Source organism: Caretta caretta, chromosome 9 (assembly GCF_965140235.1).
Source record: "Caretta caretta isolate rCarCar2 chromosome 9, rCarCar1.hap1, whole genome shotgun sequence".
NCBI lineage: Eukaryota > Metazoa > Chordata > Testudines > Cheloniidae > Caretta > Caretta caretta.
Window position 1 is genome coordinate 9,485,076 of NC_134214.1, and position 14,547 is coordinate 9,499,622.

General features: G+C 43.8%; 1 protein-coding gene across 2 annotated transcripts in view; it reads left to right on the top strand.

Annotated features, from left to right (window-relative positions):
- MCF2L2 (MCF.2 cell line derived transforming sequence-like 2) overlaps positions 1-14,547 on the top strand; it is a 317,075-nt gene that overhangs the window by 163,707 nt on the left and 138,821 nt on the right. For both annotated transcript variants that reach the window (XM_048863063.2, XM_048863066.2), the window contains one exon: positions 10,831-10,934. In XM_048863063.2, coding sequence (XP_048719020.2) covers positions 10,831-10,934 — 104 coding nt within the window. The remainder of the gene's footprint in view (positions 1-10,830; positions 10,935-14,547) is intronic.

Genomic DNA, 14,547 nt, shown 5'->3' on the forward strand with positions numbered 1-14,547 from the left:
TTACATATCACAATGAATAGTTCTGCAATTTCATATTTGAGTTGCTTCAGAACTCTTGGGTGAATCCCATCTGGTCCTGGCGATTGATTACTGTTTATCAATCTGTTCCAAAACTTCCTCCATCGACACCTCAGTCTGGGACAGTTCCTCAGACTCGTCACCTAAAAAGAATGGCTCCGGTGTGGGATCTCCCTCATATCGCGTGTCTCTTCCAGCTGTCCTCTCTTGGGCTTTCCCTAACATCCTTTTTATATGTTAAGAGGATCAGTACGACCAGGCACACTACTTCAAATGTAGGTCTTTTTTCTTTAAGCCAATACAATAGCTGACTGTTTTTCTCTGAATTAACAGTCCAACAATCTGATCTATGTGGGCAGACCCATGCACCTCTGAAGTTCAGCTCAAGTCAATGAGGGTTCATGGGATCACATTGCAGGGATGGGGCCTTGGTACTGGAAGGATTTATTGAGCACCCATTGAGGAAGAAGGAAGAGAGGCTGCCAGTGCTGTTTATGGCAGATATTGTAACTCATCATTGTTTGAGGTTCCTGAATCTTCCTGATCACAGGCAAAGCAGATTATGTCGACAGGAAGCTACTGCATTCATAGGTATAATTTCTATGCAGATAAGGAGGCAGGTGAATAAATAAGATGTGAATAATAGCTGCTGGGGGCCTGAAAGTAGGGCTCGTGTGCTATAACCTGCATATCTAACTAGACCACAGGAGGGCCACACGGTGACTATTATCTGAGTTCCCCTGTGCAGGGAAAAAAAAAAACCAGAGATGTTTCTCACCTGCCAACTCTCTGGAAAGATAGTCCCTGTTTCCAGAGCAAAATGCTGACCATGTTCCCCCATCTGATTCTCCAAGGAAAGGGACAAAAGGTGAAATTCACCCAATGCAGAATGCTCAAAGAAAGGGCATAAGTGGTGGTGCTGGGGGTCATTCATGAAATGCTCCTGGGAATTTTATTGTGACATTTCCCCCATACACACACGCACACACTCCTAGCTTCTGGGGGCTGTTGGCAGGAGGCATAGCTTAGGGCAGCCTTCAGGAGAGGGTAGAGCATGGACAGGTGGCTCAAAACTGCCTCCCCTCCCCTCCCGGACTTGCGCCAAGTATTCCTCCGCTGGACTGCAGAATCAGGGACAAAATCTTAATATTTAAATTCATACCCTCTTTCATTTTGAAGCATCTCATTTCACAAATTGATCTACCAACTATACGTGGGCATTGGGCTGGCCCAAACGCTTGTACCTACTTAATAAAACAATAAAAACAATGAGTGGAACGGACATGACGTTCACTACAAAAACATGTCCGGTCCTCTTGTTCTTGAGGGAGAGGTTTGCCTGTGGAAATTTGCTCACGCTTTACTTATAGACCAACCTCAAGGAGGCAACAGCCCTTTGGGTGATCACTTCAGACAGATTTCCCTGTAAATCTTTTTGAGTTTTCTATTTTAATGCTACATAAAGATACATGTTACTCTGAGGTTAGCTCGGTTTACTCCCCGTTGAGGTTAACTTCCATTGAGGGGTTTACGGGAGTTACTGAGGGCAGAATTCATCCCCGCATGCATGTTGGGAAGAAAGAGATGCAACCTGACAAGAAAATTAATGGGTTCGTTCTGTGCTCCAGTTAACTCAATTTCTGAGATGCCGATATGTTGGGTAAATTTTTGCTGGCTGCACTACAGTGTTTGATGAAATTCCTGTAAATAGAGGACCAGATCCTCAGCTGATGTAAACTGGCATAGGGCTAGTGTGGTCAAGCTGTTGTGATCAATCTGGCACACCAATTGTAAAGCACTTTGGGAAGGAACCTACCGAGCTACAAAATATTATAGGTGGAGCTGTTAGTGCTGTCCACAGTTAATATTGCCCGATCCTTCCCGTTATAAGACCCCGTTTTCAGTTGCTTATAATGGTGTTAAATTTTGAACATTTGGGCTGAAGTTTTCCCTATAGGATGTCTGCCTCATGCTAAATTATTTTGGAAAGTTTCAACAAAAAGGGTTTGGCCATTTCCTGAATGAGATTCAGGGAAGATATATTGGTTTGCCCAGGTTAAAACAATTTTACAACCATTTAGTTGAGAAGCTCAGGCACCTCTGCACTTTGGATCAAGGGCTTGAAATTAGGCAAGAGGCTTGCCCGGGCATTCGGGAAGTGCTTTGTGCTCTTCCTGTTTTTAAAAAATGTCCAAAATTCGTCTACAAGTTATAAGCCTTTGAAAAAAATCTCAGTTTACACCCATTCAGCAGAGACTTGCTAGAATTGGAAGTTGAATTCTCCTAAAATTTGTATTCCTTCCTGCCAGTGAGTTTCAGAGATATTTGCTGACAAAGTACATGTGTCATCCTCCTCCTTTGGTGAAACGTACAGAGGACAACAACCTACTATTGCTATCGGTTGTTGCGCCACTTGAACTAACAAAGTATGTGCAATGGGCCTAAACGTTTCAAGCAACCAAGGTCCTATGTGGGTGTAAATATGATTCCATATGATAGACTATTTTGTTCTTTTCAGTTTGCTTTTTTAAAAACCTAAGAACCTACACACAAAACACTACATTAGAAGAACATTACAATATTGCAAAGTCAAGCACTCAGAAATTAGGAAATCCCATCATTAAGGTTGCCTGTGCTTTTGAACATATAGAGTATGATATAATTCTAAGTACTCTGAAAAAATCAGGTCTTAGGCGTCTCACATTTGACACCCAAAATTAGTGGACGCTTGATCTCTTTGCCTCAGGTCCCCATATGTAAAATGAAGATAATACCATCCCGTCACCTCACAGGTATAATGTGAAAATACACTGTTTGTGAAGCACTCATATTCTATAGTGAGGAGCACCACTGAAAAGCCCATGAGGAAATAAATAATTCTGTCTTCAGAGGAGGGTTTGAATAATGTTCCAGAAATAAGACCGAGGGCCGCACATTGAACAATGCGGATAAAACAAAATATTGGATCAGCTGGGTGCTGTCCAATATTATATCTGTATTATGCACCAGTGACAAATAAGTTGACTCATACTCCAGGCAGCTTTGAACTCTGAGTTCATTTGAGGAAGCACACCTGAACCCCTTTTGGTCATTTTAGTAATAAAACCTAAACAAACTACATTTCATCTATATATAGCTGACTGCTCATTGGATCCTTTTTGGCACCCCTTACGCTTACTAATACAGAACACTCATTCACTAATGAATAACATCTGGAGTGAGGATAAAACAAATACATCCTGCAAAATAGAGGAAAGAGAAGGCGGGGTGGACAAAAGAGAGATTATCTGATGTAGGAATATGTGAATTCCATTAGTGCCTCTGGGGGAAACCACCAGCTTCTTACAGCCCACAATATTTCTGTACAGAGGAGAGGAAGAAAAGAGGCTTTCATTTTTGTGGCAATAGCATATGGCAATGACTGAGGCCTGGGGGGAAAGGGGGAGAATTGATCTAACTTACACAACTTCAGCTATGTGAATAATGTAGCTGAAATCGACGTACTTAGATCTACTTACCATGGTGTCTTCACTGTGGTAAGTAGACAGTTGGCACTCTCCCATCGACTCTGCCTGCGCCTCTCGCCCTGGTGAAGCACCAGAGTCTACGAGAGAGTGCTCGATTTATCGCGCCTAGACTAGACGCGATAAATCAACCCCCGCTGGATTGATCACTGCCCGTCGATTCAGGAGGTAACGTAGACAAGCCCTGAGAAACTGACGGGTCTCTTTTCTTACAGAAGGATACTTTTAGGAGGGGCCTCATTCTGTACTCCTTGCTAGAGGTAGAAAAGATCTTCTGTATTAGGGCATCTAGGCCCAGATCCTCAAAGGTGTTTAGGTGCCTATTGATTTCAATAGGAGTGAGGTGCCTTAAGACTTTTGAGGATGTGGGTGGTAGCTCCTTGCCCTGGGTGAAATTCACTCCCATGCAGTGGATCAGCACAAACAAGAGGCTTCCACTGTTCCCCCTTTTGAGATTTCTCTTTATATGCAGTCTAAGATGCATGGGACACTTAAAACTGGAATGGAAAAAACAATAGTAAATTTACTAAATCCCCAGTCTGTGGAAATTAAATTTGCCCATGAGGATGGAATGCAAGATCTAATCTGAAACCCCTCCCTGAAATTCAGGGGGCTGGTTTTGAGCTTATGGTGTGGACTTCTTTCTTCTATTTATTTCTATCTACAACCACGATCTGAAATACAAACTATACTGGTAAAGCAACTACTGAGTTAAAACACTGATTCCCTAGGATTTGCTGGGTCGGAGACCAAGCTGTGGTGAGGCTTTTTAGGAACTCATCCAAGGCATGTGTATCTGAATCAACTGGAGCCATCCAAATCTTCAAGTCATGGTCAAGACATCAAAGGAATTATTGATTTTTCTTCCTCCTCGCTGATTGCATTTTGTTATTAGCTTGGACTTTTACAGGAGTATTCTCTAGCCTTCAGAGTGATGATTAGCCAATATCAGTGTAGCTGATATTACCAGCAGTGCTGCTTTAGGCAAAGGTCTTATGTTTCATATCATTGTTTCCTCTCGTTTGAGTCCTGCTCTTGCATGTTTAGCACACAGAACTTTAGAAAATGAGCAGGCCTTCCAGAGCAATCCAGATGACTAAACCACTGGTTCAGGTAGGGGGAAAGTTCAACACGAACAGGGTTCTAAACTATTTTAGCCAAGCTGCTAGTTGAAATGTTTTCCCATCAAGCTTTTTTTGGGACACGAAATGGCTTGTTGATAAAACTCCTAGGATTTTCTCACAAAAGTTTTGGTTTTTTTGAAACATTTGATTTGTCCACAAAATTTTTCAAAATGTGTTTAATTTCAACAAAACACACACACTCTCTCTCTGCACTTTTCAACTGCAAGAAAAGTGAATAAATGTGAAAGAAAAGGGATGGGGAACACCTGAAACTGGCGGGGGGGGGGGGGAGGGGAGAGGAAGGGGTAAAAGAGAGAAGGTATTCACAAAAAATTTCAAATAAAATGAAAAATTTTGGGAGGTCTTTTCAAAATTGAGGGGAATTTATTTATTTATTTTTTACTAACTACTACTAAATCTTTATCATTTTTCCTCCTGCTCAAAAAAAAAAAAAAAATTATACCATTTTCTAAGTGAAATTATACCACCTTCCAAAGGGAGCAGCTGTTTCCATATACTAGTCTTTCTCCAAGGCTGGAGAATGCAGCTTTTGGAAATGGTACTCAAAACCAAATAAGATTCCCCCATCTACCTCATAATAAGGAGCTACTGGAGAACCAAACAGCACTCAGTGGTTGGATTTCAACTCAGTCATGGGACCTGTACAACTCAGTTGTTTTGTAGTCATAGTAATGGCTTCAATTGTTCTATGCAGGACATTTGTCAGATCTTTATGCGTAAATAATTAAATTCACGAGAAGTACACTTGAAATTCTTTGTATGTTTTGGGCCAGGATGCAGGGTGAGGAGTTGCAAAGAGAAGTGAAGGGAGAGGCCATTTCAAGTTTTGTTGCTAATTGCAGTGACCATGCAGTTGGGTAAGGGGAAAGGCAGCACATACAGATAGAAAAAATACTCCACTTATTTTGATACATTTCTAGGATAGACACAATATCCTTCCGTCTGACTGCATAATTGGGTAGGGTCATCCTGACTTCTATAAATTTATGAAAAATGAAAGACGTCAGGTCTTCTCTTTACTGATTTCATTGTGGTGTGCCCTCTCCATCCAGGGCTATCTGCCATGAGCCTCCCACAAAGAAGGATGGGCAGGTGTCAGTGAGAGCTGTGGGTCCATAACATCTCTCAACATTGTTGAAGTAGCCTCTAAGACCTTTTCCACTTGGTTCCCCCAGAACTCAGTTAGACTCCTGTCTCATCATTCAGTTTCCTTTATTTGGCATATATCAGAGCTATGTTCAGTTGATCAACCTCAAACGTAGTGGTGGGAACAGGGTATAGACCCCACATCCAAAGTTATACAAAGAAAGGGGGTTTCTGTATATATTGCATCGCATGTTTTGGGATTGGCTTGGTTACTTTGCAAGAACCACTCCCTGTATATCATGCTCTGTCCATAGGCTGTGCATGTTCGGCTTTACTCTTTATCTCATCTTTACGCCCCCAGCTTCTCTTGCCCATTGTTATCTTCTTAGTACTGTAAATGGTTCCCTGGGAGGTGTTCTTATTTTAGCTAGCTCAGGCATTCTGTCTTTTAGCTTACTGACCCCTTTACTTATCTTAGCACAAACATTCCAGTTTTGGCCTGCTGACCTAGGTACCTCCCTAATCCTGTTGTCCAAGAAACTAGGCCTCCTGCTTAAGTATGGATGTCAAGCCAGGCCTACAGGCATGATGCATAATTAGTTTCATTTCTGAGAACCCACATATGGAGGCGCTCAGAATTAGTGAATACATCAAAAAAAAAATGGCTTTTATTTTTTCTGATGGACTTCAGGTGAATTAACTAGAAATTTCCCCAGAACAAACAATAAAAGGGCTGCATAATAGAATAGGAGCAAGTTTGGCCTTTGCCGCCTGACACAGACCTGCTTGAAGCATTTCATCTGATATCCAGATTTATTTCTAACAGTACATATAACTATGCCTTTATCAATGTGCTGATCAAGGATAAACATGACTAACGTTTACCTTACATTTTTAAATGTACTTTCATTTGCTATGCGACAAATCAGTTACTTCTTTGTCTAGTTTTATTTTATTACTATTAAACTACAGGAATAATTGCATGCTGGGGTCATGTGTATTAGGGAATCTCCTTCCCTCAGCACATTCTAACACGATGTCTTTTGGATGGCAGCCAGAGGAGAGACAGTTCAAGGGCTGCTGATGATTTGCCCCTTGCATCAGTTGGCTCATTGGCAGCTTCACTCACTGTGAGCCAAACTAAAGCAGCTTAACACCACAGGAAGTTTTTGGAAAGCATAGGGGACAATTTCCTGGTGCAAGTGCTAGACGAGCCAACGAGGGGGGGAGCTTTTCTTGACCTGCTGCTCACAAACAGGGAAGAATTAGTGGGGGAAGCAAAAGTGGACAGGAATCTGGGAGGCAGTGACCATGAGTTGGTTGAGTTCAGGATCTTGACACAGGGAAGAAAGGTAAGCAGCAGGAAACGGACCCTGGACTTCAGGAAAGCAGACTTCGACTCCCTCAGGAAACGGAGGGGTAGGATCCCCTGGGGGACTAACATGAAGGGGAAAGGAGTCCAGGAGAGCTGGCTGTATTTCAAGGAATCCCTGTTGAGGTTACAGGGACAAACCATCCCGATGAGTCGAAAGAATAGTAAATATGGCAGGCGACCAGCTTGGCTTAATGGTGAAATCCTAGCGGATCTTAAACATAAAAAAGAAGCTTACAAGAAGTGGAAGGTTGGACATATGACCAGGGAAGAGTATAAAAATATTGCTCGGGCATGTAGGAATGAAATCAGGAGGGCCAAATCGCACCTGGAGCTGCAGCTAGCAAGAGATGTCAAGAGTAACAAGAAGGGTTTCTTCAGGTATGTTGGCAACAAGAAGAAAGCCAAGGAAAGTGTGGGCCCCTTACTGAATGAGGGAGGCAACCTAGTGACAGAGGATGTGGAAAAAGCTAATGTGCTCAATGCTTTTTTTGCCTCTGTCTTCACTAACAAGGACAGCTCCCAGACTGCTGCGCTGGGCATCACAACATGGGGAGTAGATGGCCAGCCCTCTGTGGAGAAAGAGGTGATTAGGGACTATTTAGAAAAGCTGGACGTGCACAAGTCCATGGGGCCGGACGAGTTGCATCCGAGAGTGCTGAAGGAATTGGCGGCTGTGATTGCAGAGCCATTGGCCATTATCTTTGAAAACTCGTGGCAAACGGGGGAAGTCCCGGATGACTGGAAAAAGGCTAATGTAGTGCCAATCTTTAAAAAAGGGAAGAAGGAGGATCCTGGGAACTACAGGCCAGTCAGCCTCGCCTCAGTCCCCAGAAAAATCATGGAGCAGGTCCTCAAAGAATCAATCTTGAAGCACTTACATGAGAGGAAAGTGATCAGGAACAGTCAGCATGGATTCACCAAGGGAAGGTCATGCCTGACGAATCTAATCGCCTTCTATGATGAGATTACTGGTTCTGTGGATGAAGGGAAAGCAGTGGATATATTGTTTCTTGACTTTAGCAAAGCTTTTGACATGGTCTCCCACAGTATTCTTGTCAGCAAGTTAAAGAAGTATGGGCTGGATGAATGCACTATAAGGTGGGTAGAAAGTTGGCTAGATTGTCGGACTCAACGGGTAGTGATCAATGGCTCCATGTCTAGTTGGCAGCCGGTGTCAAGTGGAGTGCCCCAGGGGTCGGTCCTGGGGCCGGTTTTGTTCAATATCTTCATAAATGATCTGGAGGATGGTGTGGATTGCACTCTCAGCAAATTTGCGGATGATACTAAACTGGGAGGAGTGGTGAATACGCTGGAGGGCAGGGATAGGATACAGAGGGACCTAGACAAATTGGAGGATTGGGCCAAAAGAAATCGGATGAGGTTCAATAAGGATAAGTGCAGGGTCCTGCACTTAGGACAGAAGAACCCAATGCACAGCTACAGACTAGGGACCGAATGGCTAGGCAGCAGTTCTGTGGAAAAGGACCTAGGGGTGACAGTGGACGAGAAGCTGGATATGAGTCAGCAGTGTGCCCTTGTTGCCAAGAAAGCCAATGGCATTTTGGGATGTAGAAGTAGGGGCATAGCGAGCAGATCGAGGGACGTGATCGTTCTATTTGACATTGGTGAGGCCTCATCTGGAGTACTGTGTCCAGTTTTGGGCCCCACACTACAAGAAGGATGTGGATAAATTGGAGAGAGTCCAGCGAAGAGCAACAAAATGATTAGGGGTCTGGAACACATGACTTATGAGGAGAGGCTGAGGGAACTGGGATTGTTTAGTCTGCAGAAGAGAAGAATGAGGGGGGATTTGATAGCTGCTTTCAACTACCTGAGAGGTGGTTCCAGAGAGGATGGTTCTAGACTATTCTCAGTGGTAGAAGAGAACAGGACAAGGAGTAATGGTCTCAAGTTGCAGTGGGGGAGGTTTAGGTTAGATATTAGGACAAAGCTTTTTCACTAGGAGGGTGGTGAAACACTGGAATGCGTTACCTAGGGAGGTGGTAGAATCTCCTTCCTTAGAAGTTTTTAAGGTCAGGCTTGACAAAGCCCTGGCTGGGATGATTTAATTGGGGATTGGTCCTGCTTTGAGCAGGGGGTTGGACTAGGTCCCTTCCAACCCTGATATTCTATGATTCTATGAACAGAGTCTCTTGTCAAACTGCTAAATGCTCAGTGTTTAGAGACCACAATTTCCACTCCACTAAACCGTGTTTTTTCCAAGTGCACGGTAAAAGAAATACATTTTGATTGACATAGCAGCTGTGGTAACTGCGGTCATTCAGTAGTGCATATGTACAGTAACTCCTCACTTACAGTCATCCCGATTAACGTTGTTTCGTTGTTGATCAATTAGCGAACATGCTCATTTAAAGTTGTGCAGTGCTCCTTTATAATGTTGTTTGGCTGCTGCTTGCTTTGCCCACTGCTTGCAGAAAGAACAGCCCGTTGGAGCGAGTTGGTGGGGGCTTGGAACCAGGGTGGACCTGCAGCCCCCCTAAGTTCCCTGGTGTCAGCTGCCCAGCAGGCTATCAATTGCCGGCAGTTCAGCTGTCCCTCCCCCTGCTTCCTGGGAGCTGCTCCTGGGATCCTCCTACTTGCTGTACGGGAGGAAAAGAGGAGGGCTAATGTCAGGGTGTCCCCCTCCCCCCTGCTTACCCCATTTCCATAGAGCGAGGGGGGACGGGGGGGACGAGACTGGACAGGGCTCAGGACAGAGGGAGCTTGCTGGCAGCAGCTGCTGCCTCAACTTGCTGATCTACTTAAAAAGGCAACGTGCTTAGAGTGCGGTCAGCGTACTTAAAGGGGCAATGTGCATCTCTCTCTCTCCTCACACAGTGTGTGTTTCTGTCTGCCATGCTGTCTCCCCTCCCTCCATTTGTGCTGCTTTGTAATGTGTTAACCCTTGAGGGCTCAGCCAAGTACTAGTTCGTCATTTAGCAGTAAAGCAGTTCCCAGGAAATATCCCACCCTCTGACTTCACAACCTCAACCAAACTTCACAATCATCATTGCTCTGTACAGTATTAAATTGTTTGTTTAAAACTTATATTGTGTATGTGTGTACACACACACACTATAATCTTTTGTCTGGTGAAAGTTTCCCTGGAACCTAACCCCCCCCCCCATTAATATTTATGGGGAAATTATATTCACATAACATCATTTTGCTTGAAGTCGCATTTTTCAGGAACATAACTACAACATTAAGCGAGGAGTTACTGTACTTTGAATGCAAAAGAAAACAAATTGTCTTACTGCTAAGCACTGAAAACCTGTTAAAGTATTCAGGTCTTCTTTTTGGGACCAATTCTACTGTACCCAGTTGAACAAGATTCCCCTCCACTTCCATGCCAAAAATAACTCTTAAAATAGTTGGGAATTCTCTGGTGACTGGAACTGACTAGTAGTCCTGTTGTGTGTAGATAGTTAAGTCAGGTGTTTTTATTCTTGTGCTTTTACAATTATTAACAGCTCACCTAAGACAATGCTCTGATTTATTCCCCCTAATACTATGCATAATGCTGGAAGCTAAAACTACTTGCTGTTGCCCAGTTTACTAAAGGCCAGATCTTAGTCCCCAGGGGAAGTCATTGGAACTTTTCCCATTGATTTCAATAGAAACTAGGATTTAGGCATGCTAGCACAAGTTTTCTAATGTTAGTTTCTATTGATTCCCTCAGCTACCAATAGGAGATCAGCAGAAAGTCCCTGTCCACCAAAGTCCATCTCTGAGGTAGAATTATCAAAAAAGAAAAGTGTTAAGAAGACTAAAGGCGGAATTAAGGTAGGAGCATCTTTGTTTTTGAAACAGTCTCTATTGTGACAGAATGCAAGGTGATCTCACTGTATGGTGCAACAAAAACTCTTAAAATACACAGGGTAAAATACCCTACCACCCACTCCCATGTGTTCTACATCAGTTTCATACTGGATTTTATGAGCATAAGCATTCTGGTGAAAGCTGAAATTCCTTTAGGGAAAAAAAATATATCTGGCTATATGTGTACTGCATGTGCATCTTGAATACCCCTCCCATATTACAATGCATTAGCTCACAGGTATGTACTGTAGTTTTAGCGGTGTTGGGCCCTGAAGAAGGGCTGTGTGTGGCTCAAACGCTTGTCTCTCTCATCAACAGAAGTTAGTCCAGTAAAAGACATTACCTCACTCACCTTGTATCTCTTAGCTCTCAGGTATCATACTGTAGCTTTTTGCCTAAAGTGGGAATCTTACTCTGACGTCACCTTAGTAAAATTAACCCCGTAAAACTGGTGTTCTGTTCTAGTCAGGTTCTCATATTGCACTCATCACGGTGGTATCCAGGCCCCTTCCAGAGATAAAAATTAAACAATGAGACATATCAAGTGGAGTCCCCCTCCGAGATAAATTTACTCATTAAATACTTTTCAAAAATAACAAACTAATCCAATACCTGCTGCTGCATGGCAAAAGGTGGTCAAAAAAATGCAAAGCCATCTACAAATTTACAAAAAATATTAAGATATATGCACCACCAGTCACTTAATCATAGCTTTGTAACACTGACCCATTCCCCTATAGTGCCCTTCTCCTATGTTTGGTCTTCCCTCAGTGTCCTTTTGCTTCTGAGATTGCAATCTGCTTGGAGCAGAGATGGTATTTAGTTTGTCTATATTGTATCTCGCACACTTTTGGGTACTCACTGAATAAATAACTCAGCTAAAATTTCTCACTTTATACTTAAGAGAATGTCAGAGCCTGATTGAACAGGCAAGTAAGAGATGCCTGCTGCTGGGTTCAAACTAAAATCTAGAAAAACCACCATCCCTCCAAATGCATTAGAAAGGTGGCTCCTTTCTGCTGTAGATTCCGCTAGTACTGGATTCAACAAGCTATGTGGACTAGTCCATGTCTATCTTTACTTTGTCCTAAGACATCATACAGCCAAGCAACATCCTTAGGCTTCACTTCAGATTTTACATGGCAATTAAAGAATCAAAATTGTCAATATAAGCCCACTCTATACACAACTAGCCCAAAGTTGCCTGTACAAAGCTCTGCCTACTGGGAGGTAAGGACTTTTCAATTTAATGTTTACCTTCTTTGCTGATCTACTTCTCCATTAACTGTTGGACTCTACCTAAAAAGTATGGAGGCGGGTCAGGGGAGGAGGAAAATCACAAGGACAGCTAGGGTTCAGAAGGCAGTGGAAAAGCAGGAGAGGGGGCTGCTGGTGGTGTTCATCTTGTTTTGAGCCTGGCCCCTAAAAGGGTGAGTCTAATCACAGTTGTCCCATTTCTCCATATCAGGCAATGTTTCTTTGTACTTTGGACCATATATACATCCATCTCTGACAAATCTAAAAATAGTTTTGTTAGTGAGGCAAGAGGTGACACTAGCATGCCATTGTTTTGTAACTAGAGGAAAATGACTAACTTCTGAATGTCATTCTAACTGACTTTTTCTTCTTAAGTCCATTCTTGCCTCTGATCTGCCTTCCAGATATACAGTATTTCAAAAACTTTCCTTCCTGCTGCACCCACAAACTGCAGCTTCTTATTGGACACGTACTAGAGTCGTCATGCAGCTGCATTGTTGCAATGCTCCTAGGAAGTGGCATGACTCACATTCATGGGGTGTTAGTTGTTGGATTAGTTCAGGGGTCAGCAGCCTTTCAGAAGTGGTGTGCCAAGTCTTCATTTATTCACTCTAATGTAAGGTTTTGTGTGCTGGTAATACATTTTAACGTTTTTAGAAGGTCTCTCTAAGTTTATATTATATATCTAAACTATTGTTATATGTAAAGTAAACAAGGTTTTTAAAATGTTTAAGTAGCTTCATTTAAAATTTAAATTAAAATGCACATCTTATTAGTTTAGTGCAGTGGTTCTTAACCTCGGGGTGCATGACGCCCCTCCTGGGGGTGCACGACATGAGAGATTTTTTTTTAGAAGGTAAATGATCAAAAACACCAATTAAGCACAGGCACATAAGTACAACTACTTTGTTTAATCAAACCTATGTATTATTATAATTTAACGATTACTGTAATATACAAGGTTTAAGTTTTTAAGCTAATTGTAGTGTCATTTTTGATCAGGGCTGCAGAACTCTGGGCCCAGGCCAGGAGCAGAGCCCTGGGCTGGCTACCGGTACCCCAAGCCGGCAGGAGGGCTGAGCAGGGCGGAGGCCCAGACCCCAGCTGGCAGGGGGTCAGGCGGCTGGAACCCCAGACAAGTAGCGAGGTGAGCGGGGCCAGTATCCCAGGCCGGCAGCAGGCTGAGCAGGGCCAATGGCCAGGACCCTGGCTGGCAAGGGGCTGGTACCCCAGACCGTCAGCGGGCTGAGCTGGGCGGCAGACAATACCCCAGACCGTCAGTGGCTCACCCGCTGTCGGTCTGGGGTTCCACTAGCTCCTGCCAGCCAGGGTCGCGGCCGCCAGCACCGCTCAGCCCGCTGCCGGCCCGGGGCTTCCGTCCGCCAGCTCCTGCCAGCCGGGGTCCCACCCGCTGGCCCTGCTCAGCCTGTTACGGGCCTGGGCTTCCGTTCACCCAGGCAGGCAGCAGGCTGAGTGAGGCCAGCAGCCGGGACCCTGGCTGGCAGCAGCATGCCAGTTTAAAAAAAATCGGCTCGCGTTCCACCTTTGGCATGCATGCCGCAGGTTGCCGACCCCTGGATTAGTTCTTGTTTTCTTTTTCCCCAGACCATTACTTGGCAGGCAAAAGTATGGCTCACCACTATGACCTCACTTTTTCAAAGGTGAAAGGCACTAGGAGTAAGTTCATTTGCATCAAGGAGCTTTCTCCCACTCCTGACCAGACATAATTTTAAAAAGCTGGATACTAAGCAAAGGGAAGATTCCTTCTCCCTGAATCTAGCTCAATATACAAGTATAATTAACTATTACTCTGCGGACAGCCATCTGTTTTTTCCAGTCCTTTCCCTCGCCTCAGCTTCATGCCCTCTCCTGTGATCCTCTATATTCATAAGACATCACTTTTTGTTTGCTAAGTACATGGTCCCCCTCTGAGTGGCTCCTTAACATACACATCTTCCTAAACTTTTCCTTTAGTGGTCTTCCCAAACACTCCCTTACCTGAACTGCTGTCCTATTTTCTCTCATCTCAGTTAATTAGTAAGGTAGCTCTTCAGGGCAGGGACCATAAAATCAAAGAAGATTAGGGTTGGAAGAGATGTCAGGAGGCCATCTAGTCCAACCCTCTGCTCAAAGGAGGACCAACCCCAAATAAATCATCCCAGCCAGGACTTTTGTCAAGCCAGGCCTTAAAAACCTCTAAGGATGGAGATTAAATTACTAGAATGAATTTCATGGAAGACACTACTGAAAGAGCAAATTCTGCTCACAGGAGGAATAGTCCCACTCAGTTTAAGGGGGATTAACTTTTGAGAGTAAGGTA